The following is a 23,835-nucleotide window of genomic DNA, read 5'->3' on the forward strand; positions in this document are numbered from 1 at the left end:
TGTGGAAATGTGCCAGGGTACAGTGTCAGGCTGTGGGTAAATGTGCCAGTATATAGTGTCAGGCTGTGTGGAAATGTGCCAGGGTACAGTGTCAGGCTGTGGGGAAATGTGCCAGGGTACAGTGTCAGGCTGTGTGGAAATGTGCCAGGGTACAGAGTCAGGCTGTGGGGAAATGTACCAGGTTAGTGTCAGGCTGTTTGGAAATGTGCCAGGGTAGTGTCAGGCTGTGGGAAAATGTGCCAGGGTACAGTGTCAAGGTGTGTGGAAATGTGCCAGGGTAGGATCAGGCTGTTGGAAAATGTGCCAGTGTACAGTGTCAGGCCGTCGGGAAATGTGCCATGGTAGAGTCAGGCTGTGTGGAAATGTGCCAGGGTAGTGTCAGGCTGTGTGGAAATGTGCCAGGGTAGTGTCAGGCTGTGGGGAAGTGTGCCAGGGTGCAGTGTCAAACAGTGTGGATATGTGCCAGTGTACAGGTTCAGGCTGTGTGGAAATGTGCCAGGGTACAGTGTAGGGCTGTGTGGATATGTGCCAGGGTACAGTGTAGGGCTGTGTGGATATGTGCCAGGGTAGTATGAGTCTGTGGGGAAATGTACCAGGGTGCAGTGTCAGGCTGTGTGGAAAGGTGCCAGGATATTGTCAAAATGTGTGGATATGTGCCAGGGTACAGGTTCAGGCTGTATGGAAATGTACCAGGGTAGTGTTAGGCTCTGGGGAAGTGTGCCAGGGTACAGTGTCAGGCTGTGGGAAATGTGCCAGGGTACAGTGTCAGGCTGTGTGGAAATGTGCCAGGGTACAGAGTCAGGCTGTGGGGAAATGTGCCAGGGTACAGTGTCAGGCTGTGTGGAAATGTGCCAGGGTACAGTGTCAGGCTGTGGGGAAATGTGCCAGGGTACAGTGTCAGGCTGTGTGGAAATGTGCCAGGGTACAGTGTCAGGCTGTGGGGAAATGTGCCAGGGTACAGTGTCAGGCTGTGTGGAAATGTGCCAGGGTACAGTGTCAGGCTGTGGGGAAATGTGCCAGGGTAGTGTCAGGCTGTGTGGAAATGTGCCAGGGTAGTGTCAGGCTGTGGGGAAATGTGCCAGGGTACAGTGTCAGGCTGTGGGGAAATGTGCCAGGGTAGTGTCAGGCTGTGTGGAAATGTGCCAGGGTAGAGTGTCAGACTCTGGATAAATGTCCCAGGATACATTGTCACACTGAGTGGAAATGTGCCAGGGTACAGTGACATACGGTGTGGAAAAGTGCTAGGGTACAGCGTAGGGCTGTGTGGAAATGTGCCAGGGTAGTGTCAGGCTGTGGGGAAATGTGCCAAGGTACAGTGTCAGGCTGTGTGCAAATGTGCCAGGGTACAGAGTCAGGCTCTGGGGAAATGTACCAGGTTAGTGTCAGGCTGTTTGGAAATGTGGCAGGGTAGTGTCAGGCTGTGGGGAAATGTGCCAGGGTACAGTGTCAGCCTGTGGGTAAATGTGCCAGTATATAGTGTCAGGCTGTGTGTAAATGTGCCAGGGTACAGTGTCAGGTTGTGGGGAAATGTTCTAGGGTACAGTGTCAGGCTGTGTGGAAATGTGCCAGTGCACATTGTCAGACTGTCTGGAAATGTGCCAGGGTACTGTGTCAGGTTGTGGGGAAATGATTCAGAGTACAGTGTCAGGCTGTGTGTAAATGTGCCAGGGTACAGAGTCAGGCTCTGGGGAAATGTACCAGGTTAGTGTCAGGCTGTTTGGAAATGTGGCAGTGTAGAGTGTCAGGCTGTGTGGAAATGTGCTAGGGTAGAGTCAGGCTGTGTGGAAATGTGCCAGGGTAGAGTGTCAGGCTGTGGGGAAGTGTGCCAGGGTACAGTGTCAGGCTGTGTGGAAATGTGCCAGGGTACTGTGTCAGGCTGTGGGGAAATGTGCCAGGGTACAGTGTCAGGCTGTGTGGAAATGTGCCAGGGTACAGTGTCAGGCTGTGTGGAAATGTGCCAGGGTACAGTGTCAGGCTGTGGGGAAATGTGCCAGGGTACAGTGTCAGGCTGTGTGGAAATGTGCCAGTGTACAGTGTCAGACTGTGTGGAAATGTGCCAGGGTACAGTGTCAGGCTGTGGGGAAATGTGCCAGGGTACAGTGTCAGGCTGTGTGGAAATGTGCCAGGGTACAGAGTCAGGCTGTGTGGAAATGTGCCAGGGTAGAGTGTCAGGCTGTGGGGAAATGTGCCAGGGTACAGTGTCAGGCTGTGTGGAAATGTGCCAGGGTACAGTGTCAGGCTGTGTGGAAATGTGCCAGGGTACAGTGTCAGGCTGTGTGGAAATGTGCCAGGGTACAGTGTCAGGCTGTGGGGAAATGTGCCAGGGTACAGTTCAGGCTGTGTTGAAATGTGCCAGGGTACAGTTCAGGCTGTGTTGAAATGTGCCAGGGTACAGTGTCAGGCTGTGGGGAAATGGTTTTCTGGTTCACTCCTTCCTCTGTAAAAGGAATCGAGTTAAATGTTAATAATTAATTCAGGAACAAATGGTTTCAATGTTTTCAAATCACACAGTATTTATTACTGGTGGACAAACTAATGACAGAAATTATCAGAACACATATATCTGCGAATGCTGCTGTAGTGTAATCGGTACCATCTCCCAAGTCCTCTTCCAGGGGTATCAGTGACAATGCCCTACACCCCACACACCCCAAGCCCCTCGATCCCCTGGCCTCAGTACCAATTTGTGCAAACAACCATGAAGCACATGTCATCCACGGCTTTGGTGCCGATGTGAGTTTGAGGAACAGTCGCTCCCTCCACTGACTCCGACTGGCTGGATGACCCCACTGCTTCCTTTCCATTTCCTGCGGTCTCCTTGCTCAGGGTCGTTTCTATGTGATCGGTGCTCTGCTCTCCACCCATCGCTGGTAAAGAAATAAAATCACAGGAGTCAGTGAAGCAACAGAGAGACCATTTATCACTGCCACATTCTTCCCTCACCTGAATCTACACTGATCTCCTGCAGAAACCCTCATTTCATTTCCTCGCACTACCGACTCATTTAATCTTGTCCTCATCAATCTATCAGATGTCAGCGTTGGAAGGGGAGTTCACCTTGCCACCCGCGTGAAGGAGACGTCCAGTCTTCACACCGAGGACACCCCCGTACTGTGCCACCACCACTCTGGAACACAACAAATCTCTCCATAATTGAGCATGAAGACTCCACAGCGGCCAGCTCCCAGCTGTGAGGGGAGTATCAGCAAAGGAGCTGTAGCCTCCTGTATCAGTACATCCCTCACTGCCGACCTGGCCCACTGAAGGGCAACTCACAGCGTGGAGCAGCTCAGCAACTGGGAAATCAGCTTCTCGGGTTGAGACCCTGTCATGACCTGGAACATCAGTTCCCTCCACAGACACTGCCTCAGCTGATGTGTTATGTTAGATTGAAGATTCTGTGCCGGCGGTAAGAGACAGCATGCTGGCAGAGTGCAGTATTGCCATAACTGATCACACCTACATTCATACAGCACAGACACAAGCCTTTGGTCCAACTCATTTGTACCAAGTTTTTGATGTGAGCTAGTGCAATGTTCCTGTGATTGGAGTCTGACAGCATTGCCTCAGGCTGTTCAGCCCAGCCCCTTCATGCTGACCAAGGTGTCACTGAACTTGTCACAACTTCATGCATTTGGCCCATATCCCACTGCATACACCGATCCAAACACGTCCTGAATGGGGTCGTTACATTGACCTCAACCACTTCCTATGCTGATCAAGCTCTGTATGAAAATGTTGCCCCTCAGGCATCGTTAAATCCTTCCTTCTCACCTTAACCCCATTCACTCTAGTTTTGCATTCCTGATCTTGGATAAAAGACTTTCACCATTCACCTTCTCTGTGCCTCCCTAATTTTATAAATCTCCACATTCCCACCTCATCTCATCACCAAAGGTGGTGCAAACGGGAACAGGAGATTCCAAGAAATGACTTGTGGCCAGAATGCTGATCCCAGAAATGCAGCTGAAGTGTTTGCAACCAACCTTCTCTCTTTTTTTTTTACAGCTGCTTGGACCAATCATTGCTCTGGGCAGGAAATATTGAAATGGCCTGAAAACTGCACGGCTCCTTAAATGTTTATTTGGAATATGTGTACTGTGAATATTTAGAATGAAAATGGGGAAAAATCACATCCTTTTGATTTTATTTATTAAATGAAGAGTATAATGAAGTACAGTACAATGAAATGTTTCATAAACTTTTCCTCATTTGTCTTCATCCCCTGCTTCGAATCATACCTGGAGGGAATTGAAGTGACCGAGTCCACCGCAAGGCGCAGACTCCAGGGTCAGTCCACGGGTCTACTCAATGATTAGAGACCAGCCGAGCTACGGCAGCACGATGAGCGCCCTCAGAGGACAATACCTGCGGCCGGTAAACGCAATCTTCTAAATTCCAGCGAGTATAAGCCTAGTCGTTCCAGTCTTTCATCATATGCAATTCCTGCCATCCCAAGAATCAATCTGGTGAACCTTCTTTGTACTCCCTCTATGGCAAGGATGTCTTTCCTCAGATTAGGGGACCAAAATTGCACACAATACTCCAGGTGTGGTCTCACCAAGGCCTTGTACAACTGCAGTAGTACCTCCCTGCTCCTGTTATCGAATCCTCTTGCTATAAATGCCAGCATACCATTTGCCTATTTCACCGCCTGCTGTACCTGCATGCCCACTTTCAATGACTGGTGTATAATGACACCCAGGTCTCATTGCACCTCCCCTTTTCCTAATCGGCCACCATTCAGATAATAATCTGTTTTCCTATTTTTGCCACCAAAGTGGATAACCTCACATTTATCCACATCAAATTGCATCTGCCATGAATTTGCCCATTCACCTAACCTATCCAAGTCACCCTGCATCCTCTTAGCATCCTCCTCACAGCTAACACTGCCGCCCAGCTTCGTGTCATCCGCAAACTTGAAGATGCTGCATTTAATGCCCTCATCTGGGTACTTTGTAGGCTAGTGCCCAAGATGGAGCCGACTAAATCCTCCTCCCTACAAGCTGGAAACGTCAGCATACCTGAGAAAGAAATGAAGTTTGGACTCCTCGGTCAAATTATTGCTAGTGAACAACTGGGGCGCCACTACCTGTCAGCCCGAGCCATTTGACCGTCCAGTCATCAACTGTCGGTCGTGGTCAGATGAACAAATCCCAGTTTCCCCAACACAAACCTGCAGAGGGGAAATCCAAGCAACACACGCAAAATGCTGGAGGAACTCAGCTGACCAGGCAGCATCTGTGAAAAAAAAGTACAGTCGACGTTTCAGGTCGAAACCCATCTGCAGGAGCAAAGGAATAAAAGCTGAGGAGTAGATTTAGAGATGGGGGGGGGATGGGAGGGAGGGGGAGGGATAAAGATGTGAGGACGAGAGGGATCTTACCTTACCTTAAGTTCGGCAATTGAGTTGGCTGACACGCTGGAGGCCGCTCTGCACAACTCTGACGCTCTCCAGGCACGCAATCTCCCGACGGCCTCATGGACGCCGCAGACCCCGCAACCCGCCGGCGAATCAACACAGCTGCTGCCAGTCGCAAGTCCGCGAAGTGATACTTCTGCGGACTCGAGAAGCACCCCCGGAAACGTTGCCCGGCCCGAGAAGCTACCTGCTCCAACTGCGGAAAGAAGGGCCACTTCGCCAAGGCCTGTAAGTCCAAACCACGAGTGAGGCATGGGGGTCGCCATCTTGCCTGCACGCCGCCACCACGTGCAAGACATGGGGGCGGCCATCTTAGTCGGCGCCACCTCCCACCGCCTACGACCAACGGGTGCTCACGGAGCACCCCACCACCAAGACAGCGACCCAACCCTGGCTTCCGTGACCCTCGACCAAAGCGCTCCCCACCAGCTCGCAAGGTCAATGATGGACATCCTGGTGGAGGGGTGCAGGACAAGCTGCCTGTTTGACATGTGCAGCACGGAGCGTTTTATCCACCCAGACACGGTGCAGCATTGCGGACTCATGATACGGCCGGTAAGTCAGAGGGTCGCCATGGCTTCCGGGTCACATACAACAGACATCCAGGGGGGTTGTGTAGCGACACTAGTGGTGCAGGGCACAGAATATCGAGACTTTACGTTACTGGTCATGCCTCAACTGTGAGCCCCTGTGCTATTGGGGCTCGACTTCCAGAGCCACCTGAAAAGCGTGACAATGGAGTATGATGGGCCCCTCCCACCAATTACTGTCATAAATCCCCAGTTTTGTAGAGATATGTCACATACCCCGCTACTGACCACGCACACACACCGACCCGCACATCCCACCCAACATCATGCCAACAGCTGCACTACAGACACCACTTGCGGCGTCTCCACCCTCAAGATCCCTCCCCCACCGCTGTTCGCCAACCTGACCCCCGACTGTAAACCTGTGGCAACTAAAAGCAGGAGGTACAGCGCGGGGGACAGAGCTTTCATTAAGTCGGAGGTGCAGCGGCTGCTCAGGGAGGGGGTCATTGAGGTAAGCACAAGTCCTTGGAGGGCCCAGGGGGTTGTTGTTCAGAACGGGGAGAAAAATAGGATGGTCGTGGACTATAGCCAGACCATCAATAGGTTCACGCAGCTCGACGTGTACCCTCTACCCCGCATCGCGGATATGGTTAATCAGATAGCACGGTACAAGGTGTACCCGACCATAGACCTAAAATCCACTTACCATCAGCTCCCCATCTGCCGGGAGGACTGCCCTTACACTGCCTTCGAGGCGGACAGCAGGCTTTATTACTTCCTGCGCATCCTGTTTGGTGTCACGAATGGTGTATCTGTCTTCCAGAGGGAAATGGACCAGATGGTGGACCAGTGCCAACTGAAGGCCATGTTCCCATATCTGGATAACACCACCACCTGCAGTCACGACCGGCAGGATCATGGCAACAACCTCCAAAAATTTCTCCAAGCGGCCAAAGCTTTCAACCTCACCTATAACAAGGACAAGTGTGTATTTGGGACCACCCAACTTGCTATCCTTGGGTGTCGTGGAGAATAGAGTCATTGGCCCTGACCCTGACCGTATGCGCCCTCTGTTGGAACTCCCTCTTCCCAACACCCTCAGAGCCCTCAAAAGTTGCCTGGGCTTCTTTTCATATTACACCCAATGGGTCCCTAACTACGCAGACAAGGCCCGCCCCCTGGTCAAGTCCACCACATTCCCCCTCTCAGCCGAGGCCCGCGCGGCCTTCAGATGCATGAAAGGGGACTGCCAAAGCAGCAATGCATGCGGTGGATGAGGCCATTCCCTTCCAAGTAGAGAGTGACGCCTCCGACTTTGCGCTGGCTGCTACCCTCAACCAGGCAGGAAGACCAGTGGCGTTCTTCTCTCGTACTCTTCAAGGCCCTGAAATTCGGCACTCTGCAGTGAAGAAAGAGGCCCAGGCTATAGGGGAAGCTATTAGGCACTGGAGGTACTATTTCGCCGGCAAAAAGTTCACCCTGCTGATTGACCAGCGCTCAGTCGCATTCATGTTTAATAACCAACAGCAGGGCAAAATCAAAAATGATAAAATTCTGAGTGGAGAATCGAACTCTCCACCTACAATTATTACATCATGTACAGGCCTGGGAAGCTCAACGAGCCCTCCGATGTCCTATCCCGGGAACGTGCGCCAGCGCGCAGATCGACCGGCTATACGCCCTACATGTAGATCTTTGCCACCCGGGGGTCACCCGGCTTTTCCACTTCGTGAAAGCCCAGAACCTGCCTTACTCCCTTGAGGAGATCAGGACGATGGCCAGGGACTGCCAAGTCTGCACAGCGTGCAGACCGCACTTCTACCGACCTGAAAAGGCACAACTCATCAAGGCCACCCGCCCTTTTGAGCGACTGAGTGTTGACTTTAAGGGCCCCCCTTCACTCCACCGACCGCAATGTGTACTTTCTTAATGTAATCGGCGGTTCCCCTTCGCCATCCCCTGCCCCGGCACCACTACCACGTCAGTCATAAAAGCCCTGCACAAGTTCTTCACTCTGTTCGGATACCCATGCTATATCCACAGTGACAGAGGGTCCTCGTTTATGAGTGACGCGCTGTGCCAATATCTGCTGAGTAGGGGAATTGCAACTGTAAAAGTAGGACCACAAGCTATAATCCCCGGGGGAATGGACAGGTGAAGCAGGAGAATGATCTTAGCCCACAGGTCAAAGGGACTGCCGGTCTCCCGCTGGCAGGAGGTCCTTCCCGAGGCACTCCACTCCATCCGCTCCCGGTTATGCACAGCCACCAATGCCACCCCTCATGAGCGGTTCTTTTCTTTTCCCAGAAAGTCGACCACTGGAACCACCCTACCAACTTGGCTGACATCCCCGGGCCAGTGCTGCTCCGGAAACATGCGAGGAGCAATAAATACTCCCCGATGGTCGAGAGGGTTCACTTACTTCATGCGAACCCTCAGTATGCCTACGTGGTTTTACCTGATGGACGGGAGAACACGGTCTCCATCTGCGACCTGGTGCCCGCAGGAGAACCGGGCCCCTACCCTGAACACTCCGTGGTGACTATTGACCCCGTATCCACCGATGTATGTATCCACGAGACACTGCCCACTCCAAACCCTACACAGACACCACACAACTCTCCCATACCGGGCGCGATGCACACGCACAAAGGATTAACAACGCCTAAATTGCTGGCACCTCAAGTCAGGCCGGAGTCAGCACAACCGCCATCGCTGATGCAATCACCGCCAGTGCTACATAGATCACAGCGACGGACTCGACCGCCTGATAGACTTGACCTGTAAAAATACTTGCTTTTAAATATTGTGTGGGCACGTGACCAAATGGTTACGGCATTGGACTAGCTACCTGAAGGTTGTGAGTTTGAACCCCAGCCGAGCGAACGTGTTGTGTCCTTGAGCAAGGCACATAATCATACATTGCTCTGCGATGACACTGGTGCCAAGCTGTATGGGTCCTAATGCCCTTCCCTTGGACAACATTGGTGTCATGGAGAGGGGAGACTTGCAGCATGGGCAACTGCTGGTCTTCCATACAACCTTGCCCAGGCCTGTGCCCTGGAGAGTGAAGACTTTCCAGGCGCAGATCCATGGTCTCGCAAGACTAACGGATGCCTTTATTTTTATTTATTAAATATTGTCAGTCACTTCACCCCACGGGACCCTCTTTCTTTTTAAAAGGAGGGGTGAATGCGGTAAACCATGTATATATGTCATAATTGGGGTACCTGTCTGGACATGCCTGGACACGCCCCTCTGCTGACTGCTCCTGTGGCTCCTCCCACAGATCCCTGAATAAAGGCGATTGTGCCACTGCTCCTCCCACAGTCCAGGATAGACATACAGCGTGGTCGTGGATCTATTTTACTGTTAATAAAAGCCTTTCAGTATTTACTCTACTTCCAGTCTTTTGGAGTAATTGATAGTGCGTCAACCGATATACATGGGGCCACACCGGGAGCACCGGACACAGTAAATAACCGCAACAGACGCACGGTGAAGTGTAGCCTCACCTGGGAGGACTGTTTGGGGCTCTGAATGGTGGTGAGAGAGGTGGTGTAGGGGCAGGTGTAGCACTTATTCCGCTTGCAAGAATGTGCCAGGAGGGAGATCAGTAGGAAGAGACGGATGAACAAGGGAGTCGCGTAGGGAACGATCCCTGCGGAAAGCAGAAAGTGGGGGGCGGAGGAAAGCTGTGCCTGGTAGCGGGATCCCGACGGAGATGGCGCAAATTTGGGAGAATTATGTGCTGCCCAGTTTACCGGACGGTCCGTTCCAGGCAAGCGGGTCCCTCGGTGTTTCTCACCTTCTCTCCGCTGGCCTCGCTCTTCCTGTCCTCTCCCCTCGGGTTCAACAGCTGGGAAATGTACAAGAGGCAGGAGAGGTGACTTAATCTCCAGAATGGGTATCCACTTCCGGTGATCAGATGGAGGAAGTGAAAGCGCTCTATTCCGGCTGCAGTCGGGGCTCAAACCGGAGGTGACGTCAGGGGCGGAAGCGGCGTTGCCAAGGAGCACGTTTCCTCGGTACTGAGAGAGCGAGGCGGTGCAGCGGCAGCGGCCCCGGACCCCGACCCCGACCCCGACCCCGCATCAGGCCCAGGCCCCGGCTCCGATTCTCAGCGTCAGCTCTCAGCCCTCGGGTCCCGCTGCCTTGACTATGGCCGTCCGCGCTTCCTTTGAAAACAACAACGAGATCGGCTGCTTCGCCAAGTTGACCAATGCCTACTGCCTGGTGGCGATCGGCGGCTCCGAAAACTTCTACGGGTAAGGGGTCTGGGTGGAGGAGTATCCGGGATAAGAGCGGGGAGGCGTGGGGTGTGTGGAGAGGGGATCCCGACCCGCTACATCCGGTGCTCTCCGTCCTCCCCGTGTCTCTCAGCTCACACTCACTTTCTCCCGGATGGCCTCGCTCTTCCTCTCCACTTCCCCTGGGTTCGGCAACTTGCAAAAGTATACGTAAAGTACAAGGGAGAGTGCAGGAGAGGTTACGGGAGTGTCTAGAATATATACTAAGACAAAAAGGTCAGAAAGCGACAAGAATTTAACTTAAGGCCATACAGATAAAATTGACAGGAAGGTGTTGAATACTGGACTGAAGATGTTATATTTGAATGCACGCAGTAGATAGAATAAAGTAGGTGATCTTGTAGCGCAGTTAGAGATTGGCAGGTTGTGGGCATCACATAGTTATGGATGATTGAAAAATAGAGGGCTATTTAGGAGGGAAGGGTTAGATTGAACTTGAAGTAGGTTTAAACGATCACCACCACCACATCATGGGCCAAGGGGCCTGTACTGTGCTGTAAGATTCAGTGCTGAGCACAACAGGAAACTTAAAATCTAAGGATACATATTGCATGGAAAGGATTAGTAGGTGAGCGGATAGGGTGGGGGAGGCTTTAAAGGTTTAAATAAAATGAAACCAAAATCCTTAGAAAGAAGTGATAAGGATCAGAAGATAGGATATAGAATGGTTCCATTCAGCCCATCGAGTCTGCTCTGCCATTTCATCATGGCTGATCCATTTTCCCTCTCAGCCCCAATCTCCTGCTTTTTCCCTGTATCCCTCAACACCCTAACGAATCATGAATCTATCAACCCCAGCCTTAAATGTACCCAATGCTTTACCTCTGCAGCTGTAGTTCTGCAGATTCACCACCCTCTGGCTAAAGAAATTCCTCCTCATCTCCATTCTAAATTGATGTCTCTCTATTTTAAGGTTGTGTCCTCTGATCTTAAACTCCCCCACCAAATAGAATGGCAGATGTTCAACCCAGATGAGTGTGAGGTGGTTCATTTTGGTAGGTCCAATATGATAGTAGAATATAGTTTTAATGGTCAGACTCTTGGCAGTGTGGAGGATCAGTGGGATCTTGGGGTCCAAGTCCATAGGACACTCAAAGCTGCTGCGCAGGTTGATTCTGTGGATAAGAAGGCATACGGTGTATTGGCCTTCATCAACCGTGGGATTGAGTTTAAGAGCCGAGAGGTAATGTTGCAGCTATATAGAACCCTGGTCAGACCCCACTTGGAGTACTGTGCTCAGTTCTAGTGCCTCACCACAGGAAGGATGTGGAAACCACAGAAAGGGTGCAGAGGAGATTTACAAGGATGTTGCCTGGATTGGGGAGCATGCCTTATGAGAATAGGTTGAGGGAACTTGGCCTTTTCTCCTTGGAGCGTTGGAGGATGAGAGGTGACCTGATGGAGGGGTATAAAATAATGAGAAGCATTGATCGTGTGGCTAGTCAGAGGCTTTTCCCCAGGGCTGAAATGGCTAGCACGAGAGGGCAAAGTTTTAAGGTGCTTGGAAGTAGATATAGAGGAGATATCGGGTAAGTTTTTTACGCAGAGAGTGGTGAGTGCGTGGAATGGGCTGCTGGTGACGGTGGTGGAGGCGGATGTAATAGGGTCTTTTAAGAGACTCCTTGTGCTGTAGGTTTTCTCTGTTTCTGTGTTCTAATCCTTGTGGGTAGAGTTAACAACATGCAAGGTAAAAAGACTCTATATTGCCCTCCAAATAGTAACCAGAAAGATGTAGTTGAAAAGATTCTGGAGGAGTTGGTAATGATTTTTCAGGAATCAATAGATTCTGGAATGGTTCTGGAGGACTGGAAAATTGTAAATGTCACTTCACTCTTCAAGAAGGGAGGGAAGCAGAAGAAAGGAAGTTTAAACAAAAAAATCTGCAGATGCTGGAAATCTAAGCAACACACAGAAAATTCTGGAGAAACTCAGCAGGCCAGGCAGCATCTATGTAAAGGAATAAACTGTTGGCTTTTTGAGCCAAGTCCCTTCTTCAGGACTGAATAAAAAGATGGGGAGGGGAGGAAGAAGTGTTGTTCATAGGGTCGAAGCTTGTTGATTAGTACTGAGGGGACGATGCCAGGCATTCAATAAACAGCAGCCTGATGGATTGCTGTTGAGATTAGGAACAAGAGGTGATTTCAAAGGCAAAGAGAAGCCATTTTCTCAGCAAATAAGAAAATGGTTAGTGTTGTCAATTTGGCCCTCGAGCCTTCCCGCCCTTCTGTGTGCAGCAGGCACACATATACAGTGCTTATAAAAAGTAATCGCCTCCCTTGGAAGTTTTCATGTTTTATTGTTTTACAATATTGAATCACAGTGGATTTAACTTGTTTTTTTGACACTGATCAACAAGAAGCTTCCGTGTCAAAAGTGAAAGCAGATTTCTACAAAGTGATCTAATTACAAATATAAAACAAAAAAAACTGATTGCATAAGTATTCACCCCCCCCCCTTTAATATGACACACCAAATCATCACTGGTGCAGCCAACTGGTTTCAGAAGTCACATAATTAGTTAAATGGAGATCACCTGTGTGCAGTCAAGGTGTTTCAATTGATTGTAGTAAAAATACACCTGAATCTGGAAGGCCCAACTTCTGGTGAGTCAGTGTCCTGGCAAAAGCAACACCATGAAGACAAACAACTCCATGAAAAGGTTATTGTAAAGCATGTCAGGAGATGGATACAAGAAAATTTCTAAGTCCCTGAATATCCCTTGGAGTACAGTGAAGTCAATCATCAAGAAACGGAAAGAATGTGGCATAGCTGTAAATCTGCCTAGAGCAGCCCATCCTCAAAGACTGAGTGACCGTGCAAGAAGGGGACGAGTGAGGGAGGCCACCAGGAGACCTATGACAACTCTGGAGAAGTTACAAACTTCAGTGGCTGAGATGGAAGAGACTGTGCAGACAACAGCTGTTGCCCGGGTGCTTCACCAGTCGCAGCCTTATGGGAGAGTGGCAAAGAGAAAGCCACTGTTGAAAAACTATATATGAAATCTTGGCTAGAGTTTGCCAGAAGGCATGTGGGAGACTGGAGTCCTCTGGAAGAAGTTTCTTTGGTCTGATGAAACCAAAATTGAGCTTTTTTGCCATTAGATTAAGTGCTATGTTTGGCATAAGCCGAACACCAGACGTCATCAAAACCACACCATCCCTATCGTGAAGCGTTGTGATGACTGCATCATGCTGTGGGGATGCTTCACTGCAGAAGACCCTGGAAGGCTTGTGAAGGTAGAGGGTAAAATGAATGCAGCAAAATCCAGGGAAATCCTGATGCAGTCTGCACAAGAACTGTGACTTGGAAGAAGATTTGTTTTCCAGCAAGACAATGACCCCAAGCATAAAGCCAAAGCTACACAGAAATGGCTTAAAAACAACAAAGTTAATGTCTTGGAGTGGCCAAGTCAGAGTCCAGACCTCAATCCAATTGAGAATTTATGGCCGGACTTAAAAAGGGCTGTTCACTCACAATCCTCATGCAAACTAACAGAGCTTGAGCAGTATTGTAAAGAAGAATGGGGAAAAATTGCAGTGTCCAGATGTGAAAAGCTGGTAGAGAATTATCCACACAGACTCAAGGCTGTAATTGCTGCCAAAGGTGCATCTACTAAATACTGAGTTGAAAGAGGCGAATACTTACGCAATCAATTATTTTGGGTTTTATATTTGTAATTAATTTAGATCACTTTGTTGAGATCTGTTTTCACTTTGACATGAAAGAGCCCTTTTCTATTGATCAACGTCAGAAAACCCAAATTAAATCCACTGTGATTCAATGTTGTAAAACAATAAAACATGAAAAGTTCTGGGGGTGGGGTGGTTTAATTGCACTTCCCATTTCCATTCCGATAGGTCCATCCATGGCCTCCTCCACTGTCATGATAAGGCCACACTTAGGTTGGAGGAACAACACCTTGTATTCTGTTTCTTGGCAACCTGATGGCATGAGCATCGATTTCTCAAACTTCCGGTAATGCCTCAAACCACCCCCCCCGTTGCTCTCTCTCATGTTATCTCCCTGCCCGCCCAGCGCCTCCCTCTGGTGCTCCTCCTTCCCCCCCCCCCCGGTCTTTCTGCCTTTTTCACAATCAACTTCCCAGCTCTTTGCTTCATTCCTCCCCCTCCAGGTTTCACCTATTGCCGGGTGTTTCTCTCTCCCCTCCCCCCACCTTTCAAATCTACTCCTCAGCTTTTTTACTCCGGTCCTGCCGAAGGGTTTTGCCCGGAAACGTCGACTGTACTTTTTCCATAGATGCTGCCTGGCCTGCTGAGTTCCTCCAGCATTTTGTGTGTGGGTTGTGGGTTTTGGGTTTCCAGCATCTGCAGATTGTCTCTTGACTGTTAATCACAGTACTAGTTTTCCCCATGTCTCTATGATAGTTCAAGTTTAATTATCATTCAGCCGTACGTGAATACAGCCAAACAAAAGTGTTCCGCTACAGCCAAGGTGTGAAACATACACAGCACATTCAAGATAGCAAGTAAACATAGTCAGACAAAGAATATTTATAGTGCAAGTCCCTGAATGACATGTCCCGCAAATTGATGGTGCAGTTCCTGCCAGTCCGCACATGAACACAGGCATGCAACTTAGCTTGTCATTCCACTGATCAAACACTGGAGGGCAGCACCAATGCTAGGTGCCAGCCCCCCTTGAGCATGGACACCCCATCTGCAGCTTGAAGGCTAGTTCTCGTTACAACCAAGGCCATACCGTTCCCCTGCCATCTGACATGCCTACAAACACAGGAAATGGGCTTGTGACATCTTGTATTATGAGTGACACAAGTCCAAGACTAATCACCCACCGTTACACCGCATGCCGCCTTCACGTACCAACTCTGATGCCTTCCTGTAGTAAGCAGTGACGTGGTCTGCACCAAGTCCAGCTCCACCGCCAACGAGCAGCTTGCTGATTGGGTAGACTTAACAGTGTCCAAATTTCTTGAAGTCCAACATTGCCTTGCGATTGTAAAGAAGACAAAAAACACCTGTGGTTGGCCCCTGAGAGGCCACTGCCATCTTACCGGAAATATACTATTCCCTGTACCCCAAGTTTTCCAATCTTTCAAAAATAATTATTTCTAGTTGTAGTCTCAGCAGCCCTTTGGGAGGAGAGTTCCACAGATTATCACCCTCTGAGAAGCAGTTTCAACATACCTCAGTTTTAAATGAGTGTTCTTTCATCTTGTTATTGTATCCCCTCATTTGAAGTTGACCAACGAGTGGGACCGTCTCAGCACCCACCCTGTCACTAAATGGATTTATTATTGTCACGTATACTGAGGTGCAGTGGTAAGCTGTTTTGTATGCCAACCATGCAGATTGTTCAATTACACCAGTGCACTGAGACAAAACAATAACGCTGAATAGTGTAACAGCTACAGCACATGTAAACAATGAGGTGCAAGGTCACAATGGGGTAGGTTATGAGGTTAACAGCTCACCTTATCATACTGGTGGGCACGTGGCCAAGTGGTTAAGGCATTGGACTAGTGACCTGAAGGTCGTGAGTTCGAGCCTCAGCCGAGGGAACGTGTTGTGTCCTTGAGCAAGGCACTTAATCACACATTGCTCTGCGACAACACTGGTGCCAAGCTGTATGGGTCCTAATGCCCTTCCCTTGGACAACATTGGTGTCGTGGAGAGGGGAGACTTGCAGCATGGGCAACTGCTGGTCTTCCATACAACCTTACCCAGGCCTGCACCCTGGAGAGTGAAGACTTTCCAGGCGCAGGTCCATGGTCTTGCAAGACTAACGGATGCCTTTACTATCATACTGAGAACCATTATTCTGATAACAGTGGGTTAGAAGCTGTCCTCGAGCCTGGTGATACGTGGTTTTGTATCTTCTACCCGATAGGAGAGGGGAGAATTGAATTGACTTTATTTCTTACATCCTTCACATACAAACCCCATTTCCAGAAAAGATGGGATATTTTCCAAAATGCAATAAAAACAAAAATCTGTGATATGTTAATTCACGTGAACCTTTATTTAACTGACAAAAGTACAAAGAAAAGATTTTCGATAGTTTTACTGACCAACTTAATTGTATTTTGTAAACATACACAAATTTAGAATTTGTTGGCTACAACACACTCAACAAAAGTTGGGACAGAGGCATGTTTACCATTGTGTTACATCACCTTTCCTTTTAGTAACACTTTTTAATCGTTTTGGAACTGAGGATACAAATTGTGGTAAATTTGCAATTGGAAATTTTGTCCATTCTTGCTTGATATAAGACTTCAGCTTTTCAACAGTCCGTGGTCTCCGTTGTCTGATTCATGATGTGCCATACATTTTCAACAGGAGATGGATCTGGACTGGCAGCAGGCCAGTCAAGCACACGCACTCTGTGTCTACAAAGCTATGCTGTTGTAGCCTGTGCAGAATGTGGTCTGGCATTGTCCTGCTGAAATAAGCATGGACGTCCCAGGAAGAGACGTCGCCTTGACGGCAACATATGTCTCTCTAAAATCCTAATATATGCCTCAGAGTCAATGGTACCTTCACGTACATGCAACTCACCCATACCGTGGGCACTGATGCTGGCTTTTGCACCTTTCACTGATAACAATCTGGATGGTCGTTTTCATCTTTGGCACAGAGAACTCGACGCCTGTTTTTTCCGAAAACTAGCTGAAATGTGGACTCATCTGACCACAGCACACGGTTCCACAGTCTTTCGGTCCATCTGAGATGAGCTTGGGCCCAGAGAACTCACCGGCGTTTCTGCATAGAGTTGATACAGTTGATGCGTAATACAGTTTCAAGTTGCATTTCTGGATGCAGCGACGGACTGTGAGTGACAATGGTTTTCCAGAGTACTCCTGAGCCCAGGTGGCTATAATTGTCACAGTAGTATGATGGTTTCTTAGGCAGTGCCACCTGAGGACTTGAAGATCACGCGCATTCAACAGTGGTTTCCGACCATGCCCTTTACGTACTGAGATGTCTCTGAATTCTCTGAATCTTTTCACAATATTATGTACAGTAGATGTTGAAAGACCTAAATTCTCTGCAATCTTGCATTGAGAAATGTTCCTTTTGAACTGATACTTGAATATTCTGTGCACTTTTCAATCTTATTTTAACTCTGTCCCAACTTTTGTTGAGTGTGTTGCAGCCATCAAATTCTAAATTTGTGTATGTTTACAAAATACAATTAAGTTGGTCAGTAAAACTATTGAAAATCTTTTCTTTGTACTTTTGTCAATTAAATAAAGGTTCAGGTGAATTAACATATCACAGAATTTTGTTTTTATTGGATTTTGGAAAATATCCCAACTTTTCTGAAAATGAGGTTTGTACATGAGAACTAAAACTCTTTATGTTACATCTCCGCCTAAATGTGCAATGTGCAATTTATAGTAATTTGTAATAGTGTGTACAGTAAGATATATTACAGAACAGTCAATATAGCTTAGAAAGACAGCTGTGTCAGCGTGAATTAATCAGTCTTATGACCTGGTGGAGGTAGCTGTCTGGAGCCCGTTGGTCCTGGCTTTTATGCTGCAGTACAATTTCCCAGATGGTAGCCGCTGGAACAATTTGTGGTTGGGATTGCTTGGGTCTTCAATGATCCTTCGGACCTATTGAGTATAAGAGCTGGAATGTTATGATGAGGTTGTATAAGGCATTGGTGAGGCCGAATCTGGAGTATTGTGTTCAGTTTTGGTCACCAAATTACAGAAAGGATATAAATAAAGTTGAAAGAGTGTGGAGAAGGTTTACAAGGATGTTGCCGGGACTTGAGAAACTCAGTTACAGAGAAAGGTTGAATAGGTTGGGACTTTATTCCCTGGACCGTAGAAGAATGAGGTATATAAAATTATGATGGGTATAGATAGAGTGAATGCAAGCGGGATTTTTCCACTGAGGCAAGGGGAGAAAAAAACCAGAGGACATGGGTTTAGGGTGAGGGGGGGAAAGTTTAAAGGGAACATTAGGAGGGGCTTCTTCACACACAGAGTAGTGGGAGTATGGAATGAGCTGCCAGACGAGGTGGTAAATGCGGGTTCTTTTTTAACATTTAAGAATAAATTGGACAGATACATGGATGGGAGGTGTATGGAGGGATATGGTCCGTGTGCAGGTCAGTGGGACTAGGCAGAAAATGGTTCGGCACAGCCAAGAAGGGCCAAAAGGCTTGTTTCTGTGCTGTAGTTTCTATGGTTTCTATGGGCCCTTTTTATGCACCTGTCACTGTAAATGGCCTGAATAGTGGGAAGTTCACATCTACTGATGCGCTGGGCTGTCCGCACCACTCTCTGCAGAACCCTGCGATTGAGGGAGGTACAGTTCCCATACCAGGCAGTGATGCAGTCAGTCAGGATGCTGTCAATTGTGCCCCTGTAGAAAGTGCTTAGGATTTGGGGACTCATGCCAAAGTTCTTTAACTGTCTGAGGTGAAAGAGGCATTTTTGTGCTTTTTTTTTCACCACACAGCCGGTATGTACAGAAGTTCAGAATTGGGTTTATTATCACCGGCATGTGTCGTGAAATCTGTTAACTTAGCAGCAGCAGTTCAATGCAATACATAATATAGAAGAAAATAAATAAGTCAATTACAGTATATGTATATTGAATAGATTAAAATCGTGCAAAAACAGAAATAATAGTAAAAAAGTGAGGTAGTGTTCATGGGTTCAATGTCCATTTAAGAATCAGATGGCAGAGGGGAAGAAGCTGTTCCTGAATCACTGAGTGTGTGCCTTCAGGCTTCTGTACCTCCTTCCTGATGATAACAGTGAGGAAAGGGCATGCCCTGGGTACTGGGGGTCCTTGATAATGGACGCTGCCTTTCTGAGACACCAGTCCTTGAAGATGTCCTGGGTACTTTGTAGGCTGGTGTCCAAGATGGAGCTGACTAAATTTACAACCTTCTGCAGCTTCTTGCGGTCCTGTGCAGTAGCCCTCCCCATACCAGACAGTGATGTAGCCTGTCAGATTGCTCTCCACAGTATATTTATAGAAGTTTTTGAGTTTATTTGTATCACATCTCTTCAAACACCTAATGAAGTATAGCCGCTGTCTTGCCTTCTTTATAGCAGCGTCAATATGTTAGACCAGGTTCGATCCTCAGAGATCTTGACACCCAGGAACTTGAAACTGCTCATTCTCTCCACTTCTGATCCCTCTATGAGTTGTGTGTTCTTTTGTCTTGCCCTTCCTGAGGTCCACAATCAGCTCTTTCACCTTACTGACGTTGAGTGCCAGGTTTTTGCTGCAACACCACTCCACTAGTTGGTATATCTCACTCCTGTACACCCTCTCATCTCTATCTGAGATTCTACCAACAATGGTTGTATCATCAGCAAATTTATCGATGGTGTTTGAGCTATGCCTAGCCATGCAGTCGTGGGTATAGAGAGAGCAATGGACTAAGCACACACCCCTGAGGTGCACCAGTGTTGATCATCAGCAAGGAGGTACAGAGGCCCAAGTTCTGTAACTTATCAATCAGGAATGTAGGAATGATGGTGTTAAATACTGAGCTATAGTCGATGAACTGCATCCTGACGTAGGTGTTTGTGTTGTCTAGGTGGTCTCAGGCTGTATGAAGAGCCATTAAGATTATGTCTGCCGTTGACCTATTGTGGCGATAGGTAAATTGCAGTGGTCCAGGTCCTTGCTGAGGCAGGAGTTCAGGCGAGTCATGACCAACCTCTCAGCATTTCGTCACTAGATGTGAGTGCTACTGGGCGATAGTCATTAAGGTAGCTCACATTATTCTTCTTGGGCACTGGTAGCAAGTGGGAACTTCTCCCCTTTGTAGTGAGAGGTTGAAAATGTCCTTGAATGCTCTCGTCAGTTAGTTGGCACAAGTTTACAGAGCCTTACCAGGTACTCCATCGGGGTCTTCTTCCTTGTGCTCTTAAAAGACAGCCTAATATCTGTGACAGAGATCACAAGTGTCATCGGGTGCAGTAGGAATCTTCACAGCTCGGTGGAGTGAGGTCATTGGTGATGTTTATGCCGAGGAACTTGAAGCTGTTCACCCTCTGAACCCTAGATCCATTATTGTCAATGGGGGTTAGTCTGTCTCCATTCCTCCTGTAGTCCACAACCAGCTGCTTTGTTTTCGCGACATTCAGGAAGAGGTTGTTCTCTTGACACCACTGTGTCCGGGTGATGACTTTTCTGTAGGCTGCCTCGTTATTATTTGAGATAGACCAATCAATGTAGTATCATCTGCAAATTTCATTAGCGGATCGGAGCTATGGGTGGTGACACTGTCATGGGTGTACAGAGAGTGAAAGGGAGAGTTAGGATGGAGCGATAGGGGGCTCCTGTGTTGAGTGTCAGATGGATAGAGGTGAGGGAGCCCACTCTTACCACCTGTCAGACCTGACAGGAAGTCCAGGATCCAGCTGCACAAGGCAGGGTGAAGAGAGAATATCCAGAGTAGTGGGGTCTTCAATTGTGCTGACTGCTTTACCGAGGCAGCAAGAAACTTTGACAAAGGTTATGGAGGGGAGGCTTGAAGCGTCTGCTGTTCTATAGATTTTGAGGAAACACAGAACATAGAAAACCTACAGCACAATACACACTCTTCGGCCCACAAAGCTGTGCTGAATATGTCCTTACCTGAGAAATTACCTAGGGTTACCCATAGCCCTCTATTTTTCTGAGCTCCATATACATGTCCAGGAGTCTCTGAAAAGACCCTATCCTATCCGTCTACACCACCGTCGCTGGCAGCCCATTCCACACACTCACCACTCTCTGTGTAAAAAAAACACTTCCCCTGACATCTCCTCTGTACCTGCTTCCAAGCACCTTAAAACTGTGCCCTCTCATGCTAGCCATTTCAGCCCTGAGCAAAAGCCTCTGACTATCCACACAATCAGTGCCTCTGATCATCTTATACACCTCAATCAGGTCACCTCTCATCCTCGTCGCTCCAAGGAGAAAAGGCCGAGTTCCCTCAACCTATTCTCATAAGGCATGCTCCCCAATCCAGGCAACATCCTTGTAAATCTCCTCTGCACCCTTTCTGTGGTTTCCACATCCTTCCGAAAGTGAGGCGACCATAATTGAGCACAGTACTCCAAGTGGGGTCTGACTAGGGTTCTATATAGCTGCAACATCACCTCTCTGCTCTTAAACTCAATCCCACGGTTGATGAAGGCCAATGCACTGTATGCCTTCTTACTACAGAGTCAACCTGCGCAGCAGCTTTGAGTGTCCTATGGACTTGGACCCCATGATCCCTCTGATTCTCCACACTGCCAAGAGTCTTACCCCATTAATTCTGTCATCATATTGGACCTACCAAAATGAACCACTTCATACTTATCTGGGTTGAACTCCATCTGCCACTTTCTGCCCAGTTTTGCATCATATCAATGTCCCGCTGTAACCTCAGCAGCAATAGAACACACCTGGAGTCTGGTGTCGCTGTTAACAAATCACTATTTTATTAGTAACTACGTAATAGAAACATAGAAAATAGGTGCAGGAGTAGGCCATTCGGCCCTTTGAGCCTGCACCGCCATTTATTATGATCATGGCTGATCATCCAACGCAGAACCCCACCCCAGCCTTCCCTCCATACCCCCTGACCCCCGTAGCCACAAGGGCCATATCTAACTCCCTCTTAAATATAGCCAATGAACTGGCCTCAACTGTTTCCTGTGGCAGAGAATTCCACAGATTCACCACTCTCTGTGTGAAGAAGTTTTTCCTGATCTCGGTCCTAAAAGGCTTCCCTCTATCCTCAAATGTGGCTCCTCGTTCTGGACTTCCCCAACATCGGGAACAATCTTCCTGCATCTAGCCTGTCCAATCCCTTTGGGATTTTATACGTTTCAATCAGATCCCCCTCAATCTTCTAAATTCCAACGAGTACAAGCCCAGTTCATCCAGTCTTTCTTCATATGAAAGACCTGCTATCCCAGGAATCAATCTGGTGAACCTTCTTTGTACTCCCTCTATGGTAAGGATGTCTTTCCTCAGATTAGGGGACCAAAACTGCACACAATACTCCAGGTGTAGTCTCACCAAGGCCTTGTACAACTGCAGTAGTACCTCTCTGCTCCTGTACTCGAATCCTCTCGCTATAAGTGCCAGCATACCATTCGCCTTTTTCACCGCCTGCTGTACCTGTATGCCCACTTTCAATGACTGGTGTATAATGACACCCAGGTCTCGTTGCACCTCCCCTTTTCCTAATCGGCCACCATTCAGATAATAATCTGTTTTCCTATTTTTGCCACCAAAGTGGATAACTTCACATTTATCCACATCAAATTGCATCTGCCATGAATTTGCCCATTCACCTAACCTATCCAAGTCACCCTGCATCCTCTTAGCATCCTCCTCACAGCTAACACTGCCACCCAGCTTCGTGTCATCCGCAAACTTGGAGATGCTACATTCAATTCCCTCATCCAAGTCATTAATATATATGTAAACAATATATATTGTAATATAGTAACTTAAACCAGGTAAATCAAGAGTTGAGTGTTATGCATATCTAGGTGTATAGATAAAGGTGTCATTGATCTTCCCGTTGTCCTCCGAATCTTTCAAGTTAGCCCAAATGTGACTACACTAAGGGTACCGTCTTCAATTGGTAAAACTACTAATCCAGGCAAGGGTTAAACACACCGGTAGTTCCCTCAGGGTCACCCTTACACGCACTGTTACAGCCACTGATCGATCTTTCTTGATCGATCCTCAACCCACCCTCGTGGGCACTCAAAGAGTTCATTCAGTGACTGTTCCGTCACCAGCTTCTGTGTGTCAGTGAGAAAGACAGTTGACCTTGTTTAAATACACACATGCCAAACACCAGCTGTCCATCATGTAACTCCTCCTCTCCCTCTATAGCAACTCAGTCAGCAGTAGAAGACAGCTGCTTTTCATAACACTGTATTCAGTCTCTCTCCCTCCCCCCTCTCCTCCTCGCCCCCTCTCCTCCTCGCCCCCTCTCCTCCTCGCCCCCTCTCCTCCTCGCCCCCTCTCCTCCTCGCCCCCTCTCCTCCTCCTCGCGCCCCTCTCCTCCTCCTCGCGCCCCTCTCCTCCTCCTCGCGCCCCTCTCCTCCTCCTCGCGCCCCTCTCCTCCTCCTCGCGCCCCTCTCCTCCTCCTCGCGCCCCTCTCCTCCTCCTCGCGCCCCTCTCCTCCTCCTCGCGCCCCTCTCCTCCTCCTCGCGCCCCTCTCCTCCTCCTCGCGCCCCTCTCCTCCTCCTCGCGCCCCTCTCCTCCTCCTCGCGCCCCTCTCCTCCTCCTCGCGCCCCTCTCCTCCTCCTCGCGCCCCTCTCCTCCTCCTCGCGCCCCTCTCCTCCTCCTCGCGCCCCTCTCCTCCTCCTCGCGCCCCTCTCCCCCTCTCCTCCTCCCCCTCTCCTCCTCCCCCTCTCCTCCTCCCCCTCTCCTCCTCCCCCTCTCCTCCTCCCCCTCTCCTCCTCCCCCTCTCCTCCTCCCCCTCTCCTCCTCCCCCTCTCCTCCTCCCCCTCTCCTCCTCCCCCTCTCCTCCTCCTCCTCCTCCTCCCCCTCTCTTCCTCCCCCTCTCGTCCTCCCCCTCTCCTCCTCCCCCTCTCCTCCTCCTTCTC

The 23,835-nt window shown here is 48.9% G+C and overlaps 2 protein-coding genes across 2 annotated transcripts in view; one reads left to right on the top strand and one right to left on the bottom strand.

The window, feature by feature from the left end:
• Positions 1-2,502: 2,502 nt before the first annotated feature.
• On the bottom strand, positions 2,503-10,053 carry LOC134357679 (uncharacterized). Its single transcript, XM_063069302.1, has 5 exons — positions 10,047-10,053; positions 9,767-9,982; positions 5,395-5,651; positions 5,180-5,244; positions 2,503-2,867 (listed from the first exon to the last, which is right to left on the bottom strand). Exons 1-5 carry the CDS (start codon positions 10,051-10,053, stop codon positions 2,711-2,713), a joined length of 702 nt encoding a protein of 233 aa, XP_062925372.1. The 3' UTR covers positions 2,503-2,710.
• The window catches only part of eif6 (eukaryotic translation initiation factor 6), a 96,973-nt gene continuing 83,079 nt past the window's right edge, over positions 9,942-23,835 (top strand). The window contains exon 1 of the mRNA XM_063040952.1: positions 9,942-10,226. Coding sequence (XP_062897022.1) covers positions 10,120-10,226 — 107 coding nt within the window. The 5' untranslated portion in view covers positions 9,942-10,119. The remainder of the gene's footprint in view (positions 10,227-23,835) is intronic.

The sequence above is a fragment of the Mobula hypostoma genome, chromosome 2, assembly GCF_963921235.1.
Source record: "Mobula hypostoma chromosome 2, sMobHyp1.1, whole genome shotgun sequence".
Taxonomy (NCBI): domain Eukaryota; kingdom Metazoa; phylum Chordata; class Chondrichthyes; order Myliobatiformes; family Myliobatidae; genus Mobula; species Mobula hypostoma.

Coding starts and splice junctions, on each gene's coding strand:
- LOC134357679 (XM_063069302.1), bottom strand. Junction 5,245..5,394: donor ACTCAATTGCCGAACTTAAG/GTAAGGTAAGAT, acceptor TTTTTTTCACAG/ATGCTGCCTGGTCAGCTGAG. Junction 2,868..5,179: donor CTTGGATTTCCCCTCTGCAG/GTTTGTGTTGGG, acceptor TTTCTTTACCAG/CGATGGGTGGAGAGCAGAGC.